This window comes from Acyrthosiphon pisum, chromosome X, assembly GCF_005508785.2.
Source record: "Acyrthosiphon pisum isolate AL4f chromosome X, pea_aphid_22Mar2018_4r6ur, whole genome shotgun sequence".
In the NCBI taxonomy this organism is placed as follows: Eukaryota; Metazoa; Arthropoda; class Insecta; order Hemiptera; family Aphididae; genus Acyrthosiphon; species Acyrthosiphon pisum.
This window is the reverse complement of record NC_042493.1, coordinates 16222510-16245328: the sequence shown is the minus strand read 5'-3', so window position 1 is coordinate 16245328 and position 22819 is coordinate 16222510. Positions and strand designations below refer to the sequence as shown.

Genomic DNA, 22819 nt, shown 5'->3' with positions numbered 1-22819 from the left:
CGACGACATAATAATATTGTAGATAAGTCTTGTCGGGTGTGTTTTGGAGGACGATGCCTCCACTCGCGGTGTACTTAAATGACGACAGTAATAATAATATTATTCTACGATAAAATTCCATACAACATTAATATAATGTGCACGAGGAAAACGAAAAACCAGTCGGACGAGTATATTGTCGGTCCGACTTGTACCTGCCGAGGAACAGGAATCCTTCTGTCGGGCAGGTTACAAAAATAAAAAACCCGTCGAGAAAAACAACGCGGAAATCATAAACACGCGAATAAAACAACCCATTTAACTGCACGTACGTGTGTGCGTACACGGGTGTGCGTCTGTGTGCACGTACGTGTGTGTAAGCTGCCTACGACGATGACGACAAACCGGTATGTCTATAATGTATGCAGCAAAATTATTATTGCTGATAAGTACGCGCGACTGCTGCACGACAAGTCCTGTGGTAGTGGTCAGCGTTTTCCGCACAGCACACGCGTCCGTCACCTCCACCACTCCTCCCGCCCGACCACCTCCAACGACTCAGCCGCCGCCGAAACCTGATACCCATTTTATTATTAGTACATCTCGATCGCGATTAAATAGTCGTCGCAGTCGCAAGCCCCGCGCAACTGAGCACCCGTTAGTAGCGTTACGAGTACCCGTAATAAACGCTCACGTTCGCTGTACCGACTCGACGTCGAACCGATCCGATATCGATACAATACCGAAATCCATTGTGGACATCGAACGGGAAAAGTGAATTTTTTATCGGTGCTCTAAACAGCGGACCGTATTTTTTCTGCAGCCGGCGCCACCACAGCACACGTAACCATGTCCTCTACAGCGGGACAGTCCACGTCGTCCGGCGGCTCGTCCACCAACAGTGTTCTGGAGAAGTTGGGCCTGTTGCTCGTAGCCCTTGTCGTACTCCGCCTCACCAGGGCCACCATGCGGTTTGCTTACCGGCACGTGTTCGGCCCGTCGGCCCTGTGCCGGGGCACCGTCGACTTCGTCAAGTGTGGCAAGTGGGCCGGTATGTATCTATTCGGGTTGCAACACTGCAATTCGGTGGCGTCATTTAGCGGGCTCGTTCAGGCCTTTGACAACTCAGGGGGAGGGGGGGCGTCGCATCTGCACGTGTTGTTGTTTCTACGGCTTACAGATAGAAATCACGTCACCAAGTCAAATTTGCGATCATCAGTTCCAATTTTGAGTAGTTTAATATTAAATCAAACAGAAAGATAATGATCTGTGTTCTCTCGTCTGATTTCTTACAACACTACAATTTTTAAGCGAGTTATGAATGTTTTTAAATATCATATACTCATAACTTATTAATTATAATATTGCAGCTATCGACACAGAGTTAATACTGCTGAATGTAAGTTTCGATATGATAAACCTATATGTTAGTAGAGATGACACGTCATGCGGGGCTGTGATGTCCCCTCAATAACTTTGCTTGGAAAACGTTAAAAAGAATCGAGTAACGTAAAATGACGCCACTGCGCAGCGTTATAATATAATAATATTATTTTACATTGATCGTGAAGCGACACGCAATACGAATCGAAAAAATAAGTGACAACGGATGCATAATTCAATATTATTATTGTTTTATACGATTGACACGCATACGACACGAATCGACATCATACGTCATACCCAGATATCAACCGTAGGCTAGATAATATTTACACGTATACATGTTACTATAACTATTGTTCTGTTTGCACAAGTGGCTTCTTTATCGGAGGTTTTTTTTTGTATATGATATTTAATGGGAACCGCCGCCGCCGCTTCCGCCGCTTATATACTATTCCACTCATTTGTACGGCAGTGACAGCGGCGTAGCAGCCGTGTTGGTCCTATAATATACTAATATTCAATACAATTTGTATCTACTTAGTACTTAATATTATTATAATATTAAAATAAATCGATATGTTCTTTTATCATTATGGTCTTATCATTAAGTAGAGATAGTCCGAGGGCAAAGGTCTTTAGGAACTTGATTCGTAATATTCGTAATCTTTTCATATATTTAATAGTATTAAGATAGACGTGTGTACCGACGGAGTTTGTCGAATAAAAAAAGATAAAATTAATAACCGGTCAAGTATAGACGTCGAAAATACCGTTGGTTTTCAACGATCGTGATTTCGAATATTATACTGAGTGTGAGTATGAACTTAACATAATAATATCTTATAATAGTTCGACCGCCATCCATCTATTCTGCGGACGGGCAATATTCCGTGAAAATTGTTGTGCGCACTAAACTGTGCCACACATAATTTTATTTTGTTCATTAATAATGATAATATTATGCTCGTCGACAACCGCCGCCGCCGCCGTGCGTGTATTATAATTTATAATAATATAGGGTGTCCCACAAAGTACCTATGCATTTTTCGAATTTGGCTGAATTTTTAAATTGTTGGTTGGTTCTCGTTATTTTTATTACCTATTTATTATTTACTCAGTTTTGTTTATTCGTGGTGGTTTTCATGAATATTATAATGCATTTTCATTAAACATGTACCTATTTCTCATTTACTAATTTTTTTCGAAAATTGCATAATTTATGCGACATTCTGTATATTATTTGTATGGATGAAATACAAGTCGTTCAATTGCAGTTGCATTAGAGAGGGAGAAAGGGCCCGTCGGCACGTGTTAGAGTGTTGGTCTTGAATTTTAGGTAATTTTAGGTTAGTCGTGAATTTTGGCTTCCCAGTCAAGATTTTGAGCAGTTCTATCGCGATGGTGTACACATTTTTTCCAGACATGAAATAATTAAAAGCACAGACTATTTCTCAGATTTCCAATAATTTTTTTGAAATATCGAATTGTATACCTCAATATAGGTGTATTGTAAACAATTGTAATATTATTATTAACGGAAAAAACAATACTATACAATTCACTCATTCGATTATAGTCCAAAGTTTTAATTTTCGAATTGTTGAAATATCTTTCCTAGTAAAACGTGATAAAAATAGCATAAATACTAATTATACGTTTATCGTAAATATTTTATACTGCGTTAAAGGTCTATGAATATTTTTTGTTCCAAATTTATAGACGAATATACGAACAATTATTTTAACTATATGGATTTCGTTTACCCACAGCAAATCTTGAACATTTATTAAACAATATTTCAAATACAACTATTTTAGTTTTAAATTATTTGTATATTTTTTTCAATTTATCAATTGCGATATTTAAAATACGTATTCTATACTTAACATCACTTTTCTACGCGCGGGTCTAGCAGTTTTGCACAAGTATATTATTATATATTTCTATCATAAATTATTCTCGTTAAACATTATACTTAATTTATAATATGCTATAAAAATATAAAAAAATAACACGCACACCAACGGGCAATCAGTGCGCCACCCTATAATTATGAGTTATTACCACGGTTATTGATATAGGTAATGTAACTAGCGAAATTATTTTAAACTACGAAGACACGTCCGACATATGACATTTTTGAATCGAATCTAGTGCACTCTGATAAATTAATAAAATAATTCTTTTTACTGACACGTTTTAATGCATTCGACTTGTTCGGAGTTTTCAATCGACTGCCTTCAAACATATTATCACTGACGAATAATGCAATTATTTATTATACTACACTGTTCTCACTCCCGAAGCTCTGTCGTGGCCACTCGTTTCGCCAACACTAGAAATAAAACGTGACGAATGAGAGAGAGAGAGAGTGAGTGATAAAGTGAAGACTCGAAACATAATACAAAAATATAATATATCTTATAAGTGACGAGTTGGTAAATGTGAATAGTTAACTATTGTAAAAACGACCAAGTCCCGTAACCGCCCTACATAATTATTGCGAATATAATGATTTTCACCGCATATTATATACTATATAGTGTTATAATGTTATGTATTATATTATATGCGACATGTATATAGTATGTGTTTGTTTTGTTCGTCAAAATCGTGTTAAAATATAATGTCGTGTTTTATCGTCGACCTTTCGAAAATCTTTACTAGGAAACTGTTTTTTCACATTTTCGCATAACCTATTCATTTTCCGCAGAACTTTATTTCATAATAATATTAGGATTAAGATGATTTATAAAGAATAAAACCCAATTGATTAAAAATGGATCGAATGTGAACGACTTTCGGCCTAATACCTATATATTACTACACATTAACAGGAACTAAAATTCAACAAATTCATCACGGCTAAAGTTCGACCGGTTCGAAGTGCAACATAATGTTGTAGGTAGTCGAGGACTTTATTATATTCTAATAAAATTCACACAAATATTTGTTTATTACTTTATAAGTAATTTTATATAAACTGGCATAACCTTCGAATAATATAATTTCTTCTAGTATTGAGGAAGACCACATTGTTTTCATATAGGTAGCGTTATCGTTGTGCTACCGCCTTATAATGTACAATAATTATTATTAAGCGAACAAACCAAAATTAATTCTAAATAATAGCGTTAATGGATAAATTAAAACTATATTATAATATATTATTATCATAAATAGTTTGTTAAAAAATTATTTGTTTTATGTATTTTATGCGTCTACTTATTAGATTACGTAAATTCCCTACACGGAAACGATGAGACTTTTTCCATACTAATTTGATTTTTAAATTAAATTGTACATATTTTATACTACAAAATTATATAACTATTTCGAAAATGCTTGAAATGAAATTATTAATTTACATACATTATACAAAATATATACAAATATAAATATTATACAAAATTAACATAAATTAAAATTATATTATAACTTATCAGTAATAAGGTTTCCTAGCTATTATTATTTATTATTTCGCTGCGTTTGTTGACGTATATTTAAACCGGTTTTTACTGTGAATAATTAGCTCTAGCAATTATTTCATTGAAGTAACTTTTATAAATTATTTTGATCACAAGTTTTACATTTCAATATTTGAAACCTATTGCTTCTTGTAGTTTGTACTGGATTAAAATTTTAAACAATTTATAATTTTTAATGTGTTAAACAACATTTAATATTTTTACATAAATACCTATTAACTGAGGTGGATTGGCGAAACACTTTGACCCGAGAAATTACTGTGTAACAGGCCCCTGTGTAATCGATGTGTTAAATTTTAATTCAATATTTCAACGATATTAGGTATATCATTATATACGAAAAACGATTCTGAGCGAAGAAATATCAGAATTCTGCGATTCTTATCAGCCTATAGGTATGACTGATTATAAATTATAATAATATATATTTTATGGTATTATTATTTATTGCTAATAAAGTAAGTTATTTAAATATTATTAATACAGTAAGTTGAATTAATTTTTGCATTTAAAAATGTCATTCATATGTGACTATATGATGTGTAAAAAATATAATAAAACATTTTAAAATTTTAAAATAAACATAAATAATATTTTTAAGCTACAACACAATAATTAAAACCGTAATTCTTCTTTAATAATCAGATTATATCCAAATTTGAAATTAAAATGTCTACAAAATAAAATGTATTTAAATATTTTTTTAGATATTTTGGTTAAAAATGAACTATTTATAGGAAACCTTGTTTTAAATTTTCAAAATTTTATTGTTTGAGCAAACAATTATTTATTAAAAATAATTTTAAAAAGGCTTAAAAAATCGAAAATTTCTCATACGTATAAATAATTTATGAAAAATGCTCATATAAACATTTGGTAAACATTTTTTAAAGTATCTACTATCATTAGTAATTGAGTTACACTGTAAAGCAAAATATATTTTGTCAAAATCTTGTTTTGGATACTCGTTTTTCCTCAATTTTTTTTTTTGATTTTTACTTGTGATTTTGAAAACTTCTATGAACTTTTTTCTTTAGACTATCAAGTGTACCATGATTCACTTTCCTACCAGAAAAGATGCTGAAGTAGAAATTCAAAGCATTTTTACTGCCCCAAAAGGTGATGACAGATACACAAAAAAATAATATCTACACATAATATTGTAAAATCAATACATTCATCATTCCGCTCCAAATCTAAAATGTTCTGCTCGTTTTACTGTGCATGTATATATATAATAATATTATTGGATAAAAAAATATTAAAATACAATTGTCCGTAAATTTATAAAAATGTTGACAATTTAAGATAAAATATTAACTAACTCATGTTACCTATATACTTCGTGCAGCCAAAATCGGAAGACGACTGCAAACAACGCAGACACGCAGTTAACTATTATCAAATAATTGTTACTCCAAATACACCGGCCAAAAATTATAATATAATGATTGGCCCATCGGGAACTTTTCCAGTATCCCAGTGGCCCAATCCGCCGCAGCCTATTAATCTGAAAAATACACCGTGTTTTTTTGCCGCCTGAGACACAATTTTCTACGATATTGTATAGAATATATTTTTTATGGATGAGAGAGTTTTTAAAACGTATTATTCATAATTTTTGTTTTTAATAAATATAATATTATTTCCTTAGGCATATAATCATTTTGTATGTGTTTTGTCTGTGTTAATGTGTGATAATGCACATTAGACAATTGAGTGTGTTGTTATTATTCCCAATACATAAAAAAATTGTTTATGTGTTTTATTTTTACTATGTTTATATGCAAATGAATATTAATACTATTATTGGTATTGTTGTCACACAACCACATTTATTAGGATATTCTAATATATTAAGAAAATCGAGAAGAAAATTATACTTTTATAACTTTGATGTGAGCATTTATGATATTTTAATATAATACCTTAACTTTTTAAGTTGTTATAACTTATAAATAAAATATTAATAATAACTATTGTCTATTACCTATAACTACATAGTACATACACTTAGTATACAGATTGTCGATTGAAAAAATTTATAAATATGTTTTATGAATCAATTAATTGATTTAAAATGCATTAGGTAACTTAATCAAGGTAAAATAATATTTACATATTCATTATTTTTAAATTCGTATTCAATATAGTAACGAATGAGTTGTAGGCTACAATTTGATTTTTTTAACTTATACCTATGTAGGTAATTCAGCAGGCTGAATAAGTTGATGAAATTAGAATTTGGTTTTAAAGTTATAGCTAATTGAAATATATATTATTTTCCGATCGTAAATGTAAGTAAAATATTTTCTCATTGTGGAATGTTAGAAAACGGGTCGTTTAATAAAATAATAATATTATAATTTTAGGTATGTATATTAGTTGTTGGGTTATTTGAACATTGATAACATTAGACATTTTGATAGAAGTTTCCTTAGAAGTTTTCTACTTTTAACAAAATATAAAAATTTACCGAAAAGTAACAAAAACTTTTTATCGGCATTTGAATTTAAAATGTTTACGATATTCAGTGGATTTTAATAATTATTAAATTTTGTTATTCATACAAGTATGTTAGGATGACATACCGTCTCCACTCAGTGGCGTTTTTCATATGCAACGATTTATAATTAAATTCAAATCTAACACATCCATTATAATGACATACTCGAAAACTTATATACAACAGAACGGTACCCACTTATCTATTTTTTATTTTTTGTATCTCAGACATTTAAATAACACGTAGAATATATTTTTAATTTAAAAGTTAATTTAATTAATCGTTTAAAATATGAGATTTCTAAAAAAAATAGCCAAAATAGCGGTGACGTTAACGACGGGACACATTGTACTCATATACTTAAGTCGTAAAGTAGATGATACGACAACATAATATTCGTATATATTATATATCAGTACGACAGTAACAATAATATGAAAAAGTAGCTTTGTACGAGTGCCATTTCTAGGTTGGTATTTTTGTCATCAGGAATGTGAATCCCAAAACAGATGTTGAAATATTATTGTCTTTAATTTTCGACGTTCGCCTTCTGCGGCACAACACTGTGCCACCACCACCTTCACCCCTCTCGCTATCAACCATAAGTGGTAGACGGTTTACGGCGGGCAGACGAGTGCGGGGCATAGAATATTTTGTGGGGATCGTATACGGCCAATGGTTGTGGTGGTGGAATGGATGCTCTAGCAAGAGATATTGTCGGATGGCCGCTGCCCGATAACGGCGCCAACGTCGCGAAGCCCGTCGATTGGGTGCGGGCATCGGCTATGGGGCTGTAAATGTGTCTGAGTCTTGTCTGGTTGCCTTCGCCGTAGTCACTCACTCTATCGAACGTAGTGCGTGTGTTCCTGGTTTTGTACGTGTTCGTCTCCTTGTGTTTGTTCGATAGTTGGTACCGGTCGATATCCAATTTTTTTTATAAAATTACGTCAATAGCGCGAGTGCGTAACGTCCGGCCCCCTTTCCTAACGTTGAAAAAACGACAAACTGTTGCTTGTGTATTTATTCGATTTACGCGTTCCGTTTCAAACTGTTTGTTACTACCTATTATATAATTATTCTTTGAGTACCTACATAATAATATTTAACTAACCTAACATTTTTTTTTACGCCGTCACCTTTGTTCTCATAATATATGACCGATTAACCGATCATCAATCGCTGACTATATATATTATACATTTCACAGTATTAAATACATTCACTGTAGTATCAAGACACAACATTGGCATCAAATTTTAGCTGTTGACTACGCAACTAAAAAGGTTTAGTTTATTATTATTATTATTATTATTATTATAATATAGCATTTTTGTAATATTATATGTTTGGTAGAATTTAAATTTAAGATTTTAATATAGACTGCATCTTCAATAAACTTACAAAGAATCAGGTATGTCGCAGGTAGCTACAGACAATGCGATGGAGTCTGAATCATCACCACAGCGGCATCTAGAAAATGTAAATACACCGAGCGAAATTGACCAAGCCCCTTTGAACTCTACCACTTCCTCCGTTCCATCAGCTATAATCATCATAAGTGATAGTGACGATGAAAACAATGTTGATGGTAACGTAGTTATTGTCATAGATTCCGATGAAGATAAAAATAAAATTAAGAGGGAATCGTTGGACAGGTATAATCGCCGGCTAAAATATAAAATGCGAAGGGCAATTAATATCCTTCTTAGATATAATAGTCATTTGTCTGAGGAAAATATTTCGTATTTAGAAAACAAAAAATATGAAATGAGATGTGGAAATAATAATAGGGTAGTAGAAAATGTGGTCAATCGGGTGTCAAGAGTTGAATCCGAACGACCTCGGTCAGAAAAACAGATATTACGTGGCTTACAGACATTAAGGCGCCGGTATTTAGAAGCCATTAGGGCTTCGTACGAAATTATAGAAATCTGGCTACGTCACAATGTCGAAAGTGATTGCGATGCGTTAACGGACTGCATGAAATGGGCCAGCCCATTTATTATAAATAAAAAAAATTACATGCCAGTAATGACGTCACCATATGACGGAGAAGTCTTATCGAATGATTTGGATTCATTTGTTAAAAATATCGGTTTTAGTGATTCGGAGTCTTCGAGCGGCGAATCTGAGATATCGTCGGGCCAAAATGAACGTACATATGATATATTATATTTTGATGATGGTGTATTTTATGAAAACCCATCACTTAACCTGCAGCATCATACGAATCATACAAAAAAGAAGCCACACAACCAAAATTTAACGCCTCAGCAGCGGTTGAAACAACGTAAGCAGCGGTTGAAACAACGTAAGCAGTGGTTGAAACGTCGTCAGCAACTACGAGATCGTTTTAAGATCAGTCGACTAGAACCGGGCTCTTTGGCCGGGCCAGACGACGTGTGTGTGTCAGATGGGCAAACACGACATCAACCCTCGCCACGCATTGATGCCATTACCCCCGCACTGGACGATCAAGAATCTTGTATTAATGATGAGCTACCCTGCCGATGTAATAATAGACAGATAGTAGAAACCAACAGTTTGTCGTCCGAGACTGCGACGTCATCGTCTCACGCAATCACGAACGACCTGTTGACGACGCCAATAATGCGGGTTCAGCGCCGTAGTCGCAGTCGCACCCGTAACCACAGTACGCCGCGGCGATTGTGCACAGTGTCGCCGCCCATCAGTCGCGCGCACATCAAACCCCCAGAGCAGATGCGGGAGAAGTCGAGATCACCACTACATGCGCCGGGGTCACCCACTCTTCCATTAGTACCCACAATCCCTCGCCTATCACCGTCGCATCTGCCGCGTTCACCCTCCACCGACACCACTACCACCACCGATATTGGCGCTAGTACCGTAACTACAACGACCACCGGGCGACCTCATTTGTCACAGTCACCACCAGAAGCGCTCGGGTCCACCCTGCAGCGGGTATTAACTGACGACGACGACGGCGCTAGCGCTACGCTTTCGCAAGTCGCACTCACATTACTTGAACTTTCCGAACAGTAGCCGAAGTCCAACTACGCCGTCAACACGTCTTGTGTGGTTGACAATCAAACTTTTCAGACAACCGCTACATCTACCACTCCGACCGCCGCCACCGCCGCCGAGTCAATGTCAACCGGAAATGTGTTGGCCAGCTCGGTGGCGGTGGTGGCCTTGCAAGGAATCCGGCGACATGACAACTATAAAGAAAATAACGCCAAAATTATTGAACATTTATGGCGAATAAACCCGATATTTTTCGAGCTTCAGACATCGGCCAAAGAAGCAATAGCGGACGGGACATGGGTTTACGAAAATGAACTGTAAATATTAAACAATATGTATCTTAACTATAAGTAATCTATATGTGTGTTAGATGTAGTTTTGTAAATTTTTTTTTTTTTGTGTATGGAGAACGTATCGTTTTTCTCGAGATTTAACGGAGTAATATTATTCCCGTGTACGTACTATTTATCATCAGTTAGATTTGCTAGATCTTAGTATTTATTCTCTCGGATACAAAAATAGTTTATATCAATATAAATAAGATAATATTTAATTTAAATAGCAATACGATATTTTATGGTAGTTATAAAAAAATCGAAAAATGCACCAACTACGCAGGATATTAATTGTTGTCGTTAAGTTTACTTTTTATTTATATTTGTTTTATGTTTACGTTCAATTGGCTTATGATTTTAATGATTGAATTAATTTTAAGAGTTGTGTATCCACTGTCTCGTGTATAGACGTCATCACATACATTGTAAGGTATTCGTTCGGGACAACTGGTAGTGGCAAATGGCCAGTGTCCAAGACGCGCATGTCAGACGCCTTCGTTACTCGTACATCGTTAAGCTTAAGTTATACTAAAGACTGTGTTTACTATTTAACCAAAAAAAAAAAATCGGTTTAAGTAGTAGACTGGGGGTGGGTTTATTGTGGCCGTTTTCAAAAATTAATTTATTATACAATGTATAATACTTAATATAATTTGAATGGGTTCTATTGCTATTATACCATTTGGTATTTTGGCAAATTTTTATCGACATTGAAAAACATAAAATATGTTGCACACGAGTGGTGTGATTGACGTGCTTCGAGCCAGTATTACAGTCAAGCCGTCATCGCGTTCTCGTGGCAAACAATCGCAAAAAAATTTAAAAAAATTTATAAAATCTAAAAAAAAAAATTATTATTTAAACGTTTTGATTAGTTTTTAAGTCCGTTCTATTTTACGTTGCGTGTGTTCAATGCGTAACGTATAAGTTTCAATTTCAAACACATGCCATTAAACAGCATTTATACCATTTGGGTATTTAGGCAGAGGTGCATCTACTAAATAATAGTAAACACGAGCGGTCGTGCGCCGGTGATTATGGCTGCGTGGCGAGCCTCGAGCCTGTGCCCCGGTCCAGACGTCACCGCGTTCTCGTGGCGAACGTTCGTAAAAAAATCGAAAAAATTAAAAATTCTAAAAAAAAATCATAGAAGGAATGTTTGTTGTTATTGTTTTAGTTTGGTTTATTTTACATTGCGTGTTTTTTTAATGCGCAACGTTTCAGTTTCTGTCTCCAGCACTTGCAGTAGTCACAAAATATTCTGTTAGACATTATAATAATGTAATCTATATTGTTTACGGTATATATTTAAAATTATGAGTATTAATCTTTATTAGGATTATAATATTATGGCCTATGATGATATTGGACGCCGACGTACACTTCTGAGGCAATATTATAATATATTATGTAGGTCAGAAGTTTTATTTATTTTATTGTTTACTCGTTTAGTAATTTCTTAATAAAAGTTTTATGCGTTACTATATTATAATAATAAGAACAGACAAAATGCTTTACATCTAAGTATATTTTTGTATTATCGATATAAGTCCGACGAAATAATCAACAAACGCCCCACCGCCGCACAATTCTGCTACTGCATGCGACCGTCCGCGTACTGGTGGGGTGGTTCAAATCGTAGTCTGTAACAATGTTTACAAATATTAGTACCTAAACTTTTACAGAAAACATCATCCATATGTGTCGATTCGTATTGTATGCGTGTATAATTATAGTAGATCTCATTATATAGTACACAATATTGTATCGAGTTTTGTTTTTTTTTATTGTAATTTTTTTTTTAAGTACTGTCCCACCTTATTCACCTCACGACAAAAATTTTAATATACTATACTAAATGTTCTCAAAATTGGCTCGCAATTGGCTCACAATCAAATGCATATATTTTTTTTATATTATATAAATATTTTTCTACATATTACAATATATTATATTTTTATACCGTGTGCCTATTATTTTCGTTTTGAATTTTTAGTTTTCATTATTGCGTGACGATTCTGTCCGTAAGAAGCGCTTCACGTAATGGCAAAATAATATATATTAATGATAAACGATCAACGCGTGTATAAAATGTGTGTTCGCGTGCGCGCGCTATTGTGTTCAAGTTGTGACAGGCGCCACGGACGGGCTGGGCAAGGCATACGCCCGTCAACTGGCCGGCCGCGGCATGGACGTCGTGCTGGTCAGCCGGACGCAGGCCAAACTGGAGGCGACCGCCGAAGAGATCCGTGCTGAGCACCCGAGCCGCCGCATCAAGTGCGTCCGAGCTGACTTCACCGACCCGGACACGGCCACGGTGTACAGCCACATTGGTCGGGAGCTGCACGGGCTCGAGGTGGGCGTGTTGGTCAACAATGTTGGCCTGTCGTACCCGCACCCCGAGTACTTCTTGAGGGCCGTCGAAGACCGGTCCGGCGACGCTGACGGTGGAAAGGCCGCCTCGTCTGCCGGATGGGGACCGCAAATGTTGGACGACATGATCCGGTGCAACATCACGTCCATGGTCAACATGTGTCGGCTGGTGATGCCTGGCATGGTCGACCGGAAACGCGGGTGCGTCATCAACATCGGAAGCACCGCGTCCCGGATTCCGTGCCCTCTGTTGACTATGTACGGGGCCACCAAGGTAAATGCCGCATATTATCGTATATTATAATGTTGTTATTGTTAATTGTCATTATTGTTACCATCGTTTGGTGATTATTATAGGTTATTATATTGTGTCAATTCCACGCAGGTACAACTAGAGCTTTATAATGTATTTGTTTGTGGGTGGTACTCCCGATGGTTAGTGTAGTTTGTCTTTTTTTTGGGGGGGTGTTAAAACAAATCAAACGATATTGTTACAAAATTTCAAGTTTTCTATCAACCCATAAAACTAATTTTATTGGATTCCATAATTGTATCATTATACAACCAAAAATCAAGGGTGGTTTACATTATATATGTATTAAGTAATATAATATGCTAATGATATCTAAGTATTAAATATTTTTCTACATAATGTGTTACGTTTCTTGACGGCACATGATATATTAGTTATTATCGCCAATGCTCAACTTGATAGGTTTTTTGTTAATATATTATTATAAACACAATCGTTGACCCTAATTTTTTTTTTTTTTTTTTGTTTTTTTTATGGTGTGGTGCAGAAATTCGTTGAGAAATTTAGTCGTGAACTGAACACCGAATACGGTGGCAGAGGCAAGCACGGCACAAATATCACTGTGCAGTGCGTGATGCCTGGATTCGTGGCCACCAAGATGAGCAAGATCGCGCGTACCTCTTTATTGGTTCCGTCGCCAGACACTTTCGTCCGATCGGCACTTCAGACCACCGGACTAGAACCGGTCACCACTGGTTACCTGCCACACTCACTGATGGTAAGCTATAGAATATCTACCTATAATATTTAAATTGTATCGTTTAAGCTGCAATATTGTCATCCCACATATTATAAGAGTGCTCCATTGTTTTATAACCAACTGATGGTGGTGTGGTGGGAGGGGTGGAGTTTTAGTACGATAGTAGATGGAAGAGAAGCATTAGAGCAGAAAGTTCTGATATTATAATTGTTTGTTATTAAATTTTTTTTTGTATTTTCAAGCATAATTATTTACACGTTTTAATGTAAACATCGACGTTTACTATTATACATTATCGATTTTTCGTATTTTCTCGATCGGTGGAAGACATAAGTGCCAAAATCCTAGGTACCTGTGTGCCACAGTTAATAGATATTAAATAACAGATATTAAATTTAGAACTATATCTTTCAAAAACTCCAAATGTTTAATCATAATCGACAAATGTATAATCGGATAAATAATTGTACCATGGAAGAAATACCAGGATGGTGAAATAAATCGTGTAGAATATGTGAAAAAAGTGGGATTAAAAAATCAACCAATTTATTAAATTTATAATTTATATCGACATTTTTTTTTTATAAAATCTCAACCAATGTATTAAATTTATATTGATTTTCATAATTGCGTGTATATCATAATTTATGATTTATTAATTTTATAATATAATATAATTTTTATAAGACAGCATTTTCAAATAACTATTTATATAAAATAATATTAATATAATATAGTATACATATAATATCATTTTTATAAGATATATCAATTTTGTCATTTTTGGCGCTTATGTCCTACAAATTTTAGCGCAAATGATAGGTCATTTTTGTACCTTTGGCGCTTATGTCATAAAGCCTTCTCAATTATATTGTATTCACAAACTATGTCTAACGGGTAAAAATGTGAATATACCTACGTTTATATATATATATAATTATTTATTTTAATATATTTATAAATATACAGAGTATAAGAATATACATTCGTCCAGCACATTAATAATCGTATCACCGTGGTTGTTAATTATTATATTATTTAAATGTCTGGTGTCATTTTAACTCGCAGGTGAAAGGGATCGAACTCGCTGAGAGCATATCCGAGTCGATGATGGCCCGGACAGTGATGAACAACATGCTGGGCCTCCGGTCCAAGGCCTTGCGCAGGCAAGCCAGAGAACAACAACAGCGAGAGGAAGCGCAGGCCGCCGCCGCCACTGACGAATAAATCGAACGGTTTGAATTTATAATAATACCACCAGCCATCGTCCGTATCGAACCACCGCCACTTATAATATTTGTCAAGAGCGTCACCGTCTCGGATACGATGCCGCGCACCACCACATTACGGTTGTATCGACCCTAGTGTGTAATTCGATGTTTAAGTCTTAGGTTTAATCTAGTTCATAGTTGTAGACGATATTAATATTACGTCATGGTTTATTTTGGGCAAATCGCTAGTAAGTAGGTGGTGAAATAAATATCACCTTAAGGATCGCTAAGGAAGAACCAATTATTGATAGTCGGAGATAATATAGAGATCATTATACAGATAATCGTATTAAGTTTTCCGATCGGATTAATATCTAATATTATAATTAACGAAAATGTTGATGTTAACACAAATGCCTTAGGAATAACTATTAGGTTATAGATTATTGATAATTAACTATATTTAAGTTTTCGACGTCAAACGGACGAGATGAATTCAACCACAATTAATTATTTTTAAGTAAACCAGTCTTAATGGTAGTTGTGTTTCAGATCATTATTATATTATAATTAAGTTAAATTCTATAAATTCTATTCTACCTCTCCACATCCCCTCCCTTGTCACCACCAGTTATTGTTACTTATTTTTTTTTTTTAATAAAATATTATATTTCTCTTAAGTTGTCTTATTTAAGTTTTAGCCAATCCCTGGGAATAGTGGTCACGGTAGTTTAGACCTTGCGGATTTCTTAACGACACTTTCCGAGACGTCCCCATTCCTGAGCTCTTCTTCAGTTTTAATTGTTATTTGTTTGTTAATTTGTCAATGCCTACGGGCAATGACTAAGTATAAAACTAATTATACGTGAATTCTAGTTATTTAGGCTAATTTTTAATTTTATTCAAAACGTTCGTTCAAACTAATTTTGTAGCTGTGATCTGTACACAAAATAACCTTGATATTTATTTTGTGCTGTTTGTTTTTGATCCTTTAATCTGTGTTAAGTTTGTATATTTTCTGATGGTTTTCACTCTAACTGCATAAGCTTTAGCAATAAAGCTCAGTTAAGGTTAGTTTTAATAAAACAATTTTTGTCCTGTATGTTAACGCAACAAAGTACTGCTATGTGGTACTCGTTGACTAATTTTATCCATAGTATTTGATAAGTCTAATATAGGTTAGGATTAGTTTTGATTTTTGTTTCAGTTTTTATTAATTTTTTCCTTATTACCTGTTTAAAACTCGCCAACACTATTATACTGCCCACGCAGTGGTGTTAGCTAGTCTTAGCTATGATGTGGATAATATTCTACTTAAATTTAGTCATGCCATAAGAGTGTTTCATGTTTCAGACATGCCTCTGTATGGTATACGTTCTATATACATTTGGTGTTTATTATTAAGTTAGGTGTAACGTTAGGCTAAGTACGTTTAGATCATATTATATTTTTTATATTTACAATTTAAAGTTTTTTATTATGTTTTTGTTATGTTCTGTTTTGTATTATTTTCTTTAAAACTATGTGCTATCCCCAGCCATAAATGCTAGAATAAATAAACTGCAAACAATAAATTATATTCGTACGTACACGGGAAATCTTAGCGAAATTCGAGCGTTCTTTTGCAATTGGGTTATAATTTAGTATAGTTCATAAATATTTGATAAGATTTTATGTTAATCGTAGATGATGCATTAATGAATGAAATGTAAAAGGTTACTACTGCTACTACAATGCACTGTGAATGTATTGTACTAGAAACTAGTAGTGCCTTTAACTGTAGATATAGTTATTTTAATAGTAATATTATATCATTAAGCTTGATAGTATAATTTGAAATTTAATTTATGTGTGAGCTAAAAGATGCTAATTTCTATTTGTTAGTTAAACCTATATTATTATACATGATTATTTATTATATAACTTAAAAATTATTCTATATTATCGTCATTGTACTGTATTATCATTATATAACACGGCGGATATGGTACAATAATAAAAAATGTAACTTTATCACTGTACAATTGTACATGTTTTCAATATTCAATTTTATAATTATATCACGACTTTAGTAGTTAATTTAATTATCTTAAGCCTAGGAAAAGATTTTTGGTGACTGTTCTTCATAACTTTTAACGTGTAACGAGATGACGAAAATGTATGTGCACCACTAGTATTGATACACAGTTCACCAAAAATCATTCTGGCCCTAATATAACTTTGTAGCTTAGTGTTTCAATTAAAATGAAAAAAATTGTCGGAGAATCCGGACTCTGTTCGATTATATTGTTGTAATATTATTCATTACGGATTGTCGTCTCATTTAATAAACATTGTACGTTCTCTGACTGCACTTGCTCGTGTTTTTATTTATCTGCAGCTGTATTCTGTTCCTTTATGATTATCCCTATCTTGTATATACTTCTTCCACAATATTTTTATTTTAAAATAACCACTCCTTTGTACTTTAAGTGTAAAAGGTAGCTCTTTATTGAGGAAGTACCTACCTAACTGTAATGATTTTGTTAAATTTGAATTCAATAGTAAATCATTGCATACGAAAAATGGTTCTGAGCTGAGACGATCTGCAGGCTATAATATTAGTATATTACCAGACTATCTTCAGAAGATATTTTATGATATATAAATATATTAATATATAGACATATAGTAATTTATTTTACTTTAATTTTTAGTTATACGGTAAATTGAATTAATTATTACCAAAAACGTTGCACTTATTATATAATAAATAAATAAATTAAAAAATAATAATTATAATGCGAGTAAGTGGGTATCACTCTGCTGTACAGTAGGCTACAATTGGGTCACTGTAATGGATGGTGTCAAACATAATATAAAATAATTGATTACGAAAAAAAGTTTCTGAGCGAAGACGGTCTGTCAGCCTATGATAATACTAAATAGGTATAATTGATGATATAATTTTGATTGAAGTAATTTATTTTACTGTTATGCATTAGTATTTAGTACCTACTGTAACAAAAGGTTAAAAAGTCATTGTGAGTATAAAATATAATAATATACATATACTCTGAATAATATTTTTAAATTACAACAAAATAACTAAAACCGTAATACTTGATTTTAATATGTAACTTCGTCCCTATATGAACATAAAATGTCACTAAAAAGAACCGTGTTTATTTATGTTTTTAAATTTTTTGGCTACAGTATAAATTATTTTTGAGAACCCTTGTTGTAAATTTTCAATTCTTAGCTATACAAATTGAACATTTAATAATTTTTTTAACTACAATAAATTTGAAAATTTTCGATATTTTGATAACTGTCAATTTTCCTGTTTATGATGAAATTTGTCAAAATTTTAACTGAAACACTCATAAAAAATTACTGTGGATTTACGCTCAACTTTTTTTAAATTTCTCCCAACATCAACTTATGAGGAACGTTGCAACATTTTCAAGTTTTTAGACTGACCGAAAAATTTTGTATTGAAAATAATTAAAATAAAACTAATAAACTCGAAATTTCTTATGCCTATAAATAGCTAAAAAATAACCGGCCAAGTGCGAGTCGGACTCACGCACGAAGGGTTCCGTACCATCATCAGCTATAAATATGTTGGCAACACTGCTTATATTATATATTCTAGGATTTTTAGTATTTAGTATTTTTTTAGTATTTTGTTGTTATAGCGGCAACAGAAATACATAATCTGTGAAAATGTCAACTTTCTAACTTTCATGGCTCATGAAATACGCAGCCTGGTGACAGACGGACGGACGGACAGACAGTGGAGCTTTAGTAATAGGGTCCCGTTTTACCGTACGGAACCCTAAAAAACGCAATATTTTAAAAATGTTATGGTGCTAATATAAACATTTAGTGAAAATGTCATCGTTGTTAGTTTATTTTTTTTTAGAGTTTTACTAAAAAACAAAAACGATTTTTTTTTTTTTTTCAAAAACTAGTTTTAGGTAAAAATCTCTGTTTTTTTTAAAAAAATTTTTGTTATTTTTTTATTGGGAATTAGTTAACCCCTAAAGTACCAACTAGATTCATTTTCCTACCAAGTAAAGATGCTGATGAAGAAAATTTAAGCATTTTTACTGTCTCAAAAGGTAATGAAAGACGCATTGTTAAGTCAATACGTTCATTGTTCCGCTCAGAATCTATAAAATAATATAATAGTATATACTATATATTTAGATTTTAGATAATATATTATTGTTATTCACTTTTGAGTCAATACTAACTTACTGTAGAACAGTGTAAATAGATTAATGTTATTTATGTAGACATTAACTTAAAATAAATCTAATTATTTCAAAAACGCCATTATGTATACATAAAATAAAATATAAATTTAATATTATTTTCTGTTATTAGCTAAATGTAAAATATGAGTCATTTTGCACTAGTACTTAATAACTAATACGAGGGTCACATATTCTATAGAACTTCAAAATAATTTTTTATACCCTAAAAAATCACAAAATATATTAAGAACAAAACCTATTTGCCTATGCCCTATTTTAGTAATTATGTAACATGTTTTGTAATTTACTGTTGGGTATAGGTACCTCTATTTACTTCGTAACTTGTCACACGGTTAGATTATAAGATATTTTTTTCAATGATAAAAACTTTTATGAAAACCCAATATCTTCACAGCTTATTATAAATTACTGAATTATCGATTTACCATTTACGTATAGTGCCTATACTAAAAGTATTGAAAATTATTGAATCTACTTAGGTACTTAAAAGAAAAAAATGGGAAACTCGCTCTGCTGTATAGTAGAAGTGGAGTAGGTACTTGAGTGTACGTTTTCATTGAACGACCTTCACTGTAATAATGGATGTGTTAAATTTGAATCAATGAGATATCATTAGCCATATAGGTATGAAAAACGATTCTGAGTGGAGACTAATAAGCAATAACTTATAAAATGGATTGAACTATTTTTTTCTAAAAACAAATATATTATATACTTAATAGTAATATCTATCATTAAAAATTATAATATTTTTTTATATATAATACATTACTATACCTGCTATTAACAGTAAAATTAATTTAAAATTAGTCTAAATATTTTTAAATGGTTATTATGTACATTTTTAGTTATAAAATTAATAGGTACATTCAATACCTTTTATAATACCTAAATATTTAAGTTGAAAGCATGTTTATAAGTAAAGCAGAGTCAAAAAATATTTTCATCTAAGTATTACAACTGCGTTAACTGTATTTTTATTGAAAAGTTACATTATAGAACACTGGAAATACGATATTATATTGTTATAAAAATAGGTCATCGGAAAATCATTAAGACTTAACAGTATACTCTTCAAATATTTTTCTAGAAAAATGATCTTGGTGAAAATAATTTCTGCTAAATTGAAAGAACAATATTTTAATAGAAATATAAACTTTCAGAAAGGTTAACGGCAAAATATAGCTTTAGAAAATTAGTTTAGCCGATAATGTACATATAGTTTTCTTATACATAGGTATGAAAGCTGCCATTTATCAAAGGCTGTGTATTCTTTTATAGTGCTCGTGTGAATGGTGTGCTTATGTGAGAAGTGATTGTGAACATTTCAGTAAATAGAAGAAGTTCAAGTCAAAATTATAAATAATAAAAATACTATAAAATATTTTGATTTTTCACGGAATGCGTGAATGGGGGTGCCTTTTAAAGTTTATGTATGAATATAATAAATTAAGGAATGGAAAAGTTTTGATATATTTACATTTGAACTCATTCATTTTTATAACTTGTTATGGATTTAGAAATTAATATTAATGTGAAAAAAAAAACAGCAGAACTCAAACTGGAACTCTGATGGACATGTTACAAAAAAAAAAAACATATCATATTCGATAATCGATATAATATAAAAGGGAAATATTAAATCAAGTCGACAAATATGAAGGCTTGTGGTTATATATGATTACTTTTGTGTATAATAATATATAACACGTATATTATGTACTCGTAGTTATTTTACAATAATAATACGTACTTAATCTTGAAGACATGAGTACATGACATGGGTTAGGAAATTAGGTATATACCATGTAACACAAACTGATTAAGCGTATGCATCATAGAAAAATAAGAGTAAGATATAAATATATTATAATATTATTATGGGTATGAATACAAATAATATTATAGCAAAATTGGCCATGCGGGAAAGGTCCTGGGTTCACTCTTCTGCATTATCGACGATAGGGTTTCACCGCTGAAGGGAATTAGTAAGTTACCCCATTATTACAATATAGATGGCATTTATTACTAATTAAATGACAACCGTGTTCATGCGTATAGACTATAGAATAATATAAATTATATTATGCAATAATTTGACACATGGAAATATTGACGGTAAGAGACACACCAGTTGGTACCTTTAATTAAGCCTAATTAAGATAAAATGTATTGTGACAACGTTACTGTGAAGACACAGACACATAATAATTGGGTAGCATTTCAGCAGCAGAATTTACCTATATTCTATAATATTATATACCTTTACTAACAGACAAAGTAGACAAAGACCTTTAATCATTTCGATAGCAAGATACGCCCGTGATAGGCACATAAATACATAGTATATTATTAAATCTAGTTATATACAAATTGTATATCTAACTATGGTAGATCAAACCTTACAATATATTATATTATATTATTATTTATTATATCTACTATAATATGATATTAACTTATCTTAATTGTTAAGTTATAAGTCGATTTGGACGTATTCAGCAGAATGGTGTAAATTGTGACTATGTTCTTGCCTTCTTGGTATGAATTTCATAAAATAGTCTCAATATTTTGAAAATATATATCATCTATATTATATACAGTTATATAGGTACATATTTATTATATATTTCAATATTATGAATATCCAGACAGCGATAATTTGTAATGATTATATTATTAAAATATTTTTATTAAAAAAAATTACTTTCTAAACAAGAATTTACAATTATGATTAGCTGATTTGCTTCAAAGCTTGAAAATTGAAGAAAAAAACACGAAAAAGCACAGCATAGCCTCAACAATAATAATATCTCCATCTAGTTTGGCTTCATTGCCTTCATCTTTTCTATAATATTATAATCGGTAGCAAATCTGCAAAATGCATAACATAATTGCTATTTCCATACGAATATACATTACATACATTTTGCGATACAGCTACACTGGTGAATATCGTTATGTACGAGGGTCGATGAGTATTGTATATTGTTGTATAACCCTTCTAAAAAATTGTTGGTGGAGAAAACCCACACTAATTTGTCGATTATTCGATATACAATTTTAGCTAGGGCTCAAGTCCCTCCTCATAATTTTAATCCTATTCACAATGGCGTATTTAGGGGAGTACGGTACCTCGAGCTGTAAAATAATGACGTTAAAACATTGAACAAAGGGGGGAATTATTTATTCTTTTCGTAATGTATACGGAATAGAATAAATTTCGAATATCCGGACTATCCATATAGTTATAAAAA

General features: G+C 32.4%; 2 protein-coding genes across 2 annotated transcripts; both read left to right on the top strand.

The window, feature by feature from the left end:
• Positions 1-569: 569 nt before the first annotated feature.
• Positions 570-17650, top strand: LOC100167470 (very-long-chain 3-oxoacyl-CoA reductase). The gene is made up of 4 exons (XM_003248172.4): positions 570-1030; positions 12827-13347; positions 13874-14104; positions 15155-17650. Exons 1-4 carry the CDS (start codon positions 829-831, stop codon positions 15311-15313), a joined length of 1113 nt encoding a protein of 370 aa, XP_003248220.1. The 5' UTR covers positions 570-828; the 3' UTR covers positions 15314-17650.
• Positions 1038-12820, top strand: LOC115033433. Its single transcript, XM_029485974.1, has 3 exons — positions 1038-2177; positions 8567-8642; positions 8782-12820. Exon 3 carries the CDS (start codon positions 8800-8802, stop codon positions 10381-10383), a length of 1584 nt encoding a protein of 527 aa, XP_029341834.1. The 5' UTR covers positions 1038-2177; positions 8567-8642; positions 8782-8799; the 3' UTR covers positions 10384-12820.
• Positions 17651-22819: the final 5169 nt, after the last annotated feature.

Excerpts from the sequence above, each read along its gene's own strand:
- LOC100167470 (XM_003248172.4), top strand. The coding sequence starts at position 829 with ATGTCCTCTACAGCGGGACAGTCCACGTCGTCCGGCGGCTCGTCCACC. Across the intron at positions 1,031-12,826 it reads CAAGTGTGGCAAGTGGGCCG|TTGTGACAGGCGCCACGGAC; the intron begins GTATGTATCTAT and ends ATTGTGTTCAAG. Across the intron at positions 14,105-15,154 it reads ACCTGCCACACTCACTGATG|GTGAAAGGGATCGAACTCGC; the intron begins GTAAGCTATAGA and ends TTTAACTCGCAG.
- LOC115033433 (XM_029485974.1), top strand. The coding sequence starts at position 8,800 with ATGGAGTCTGAATCATCACCACAGCGGCATCTAGAAAATGTAAATACA.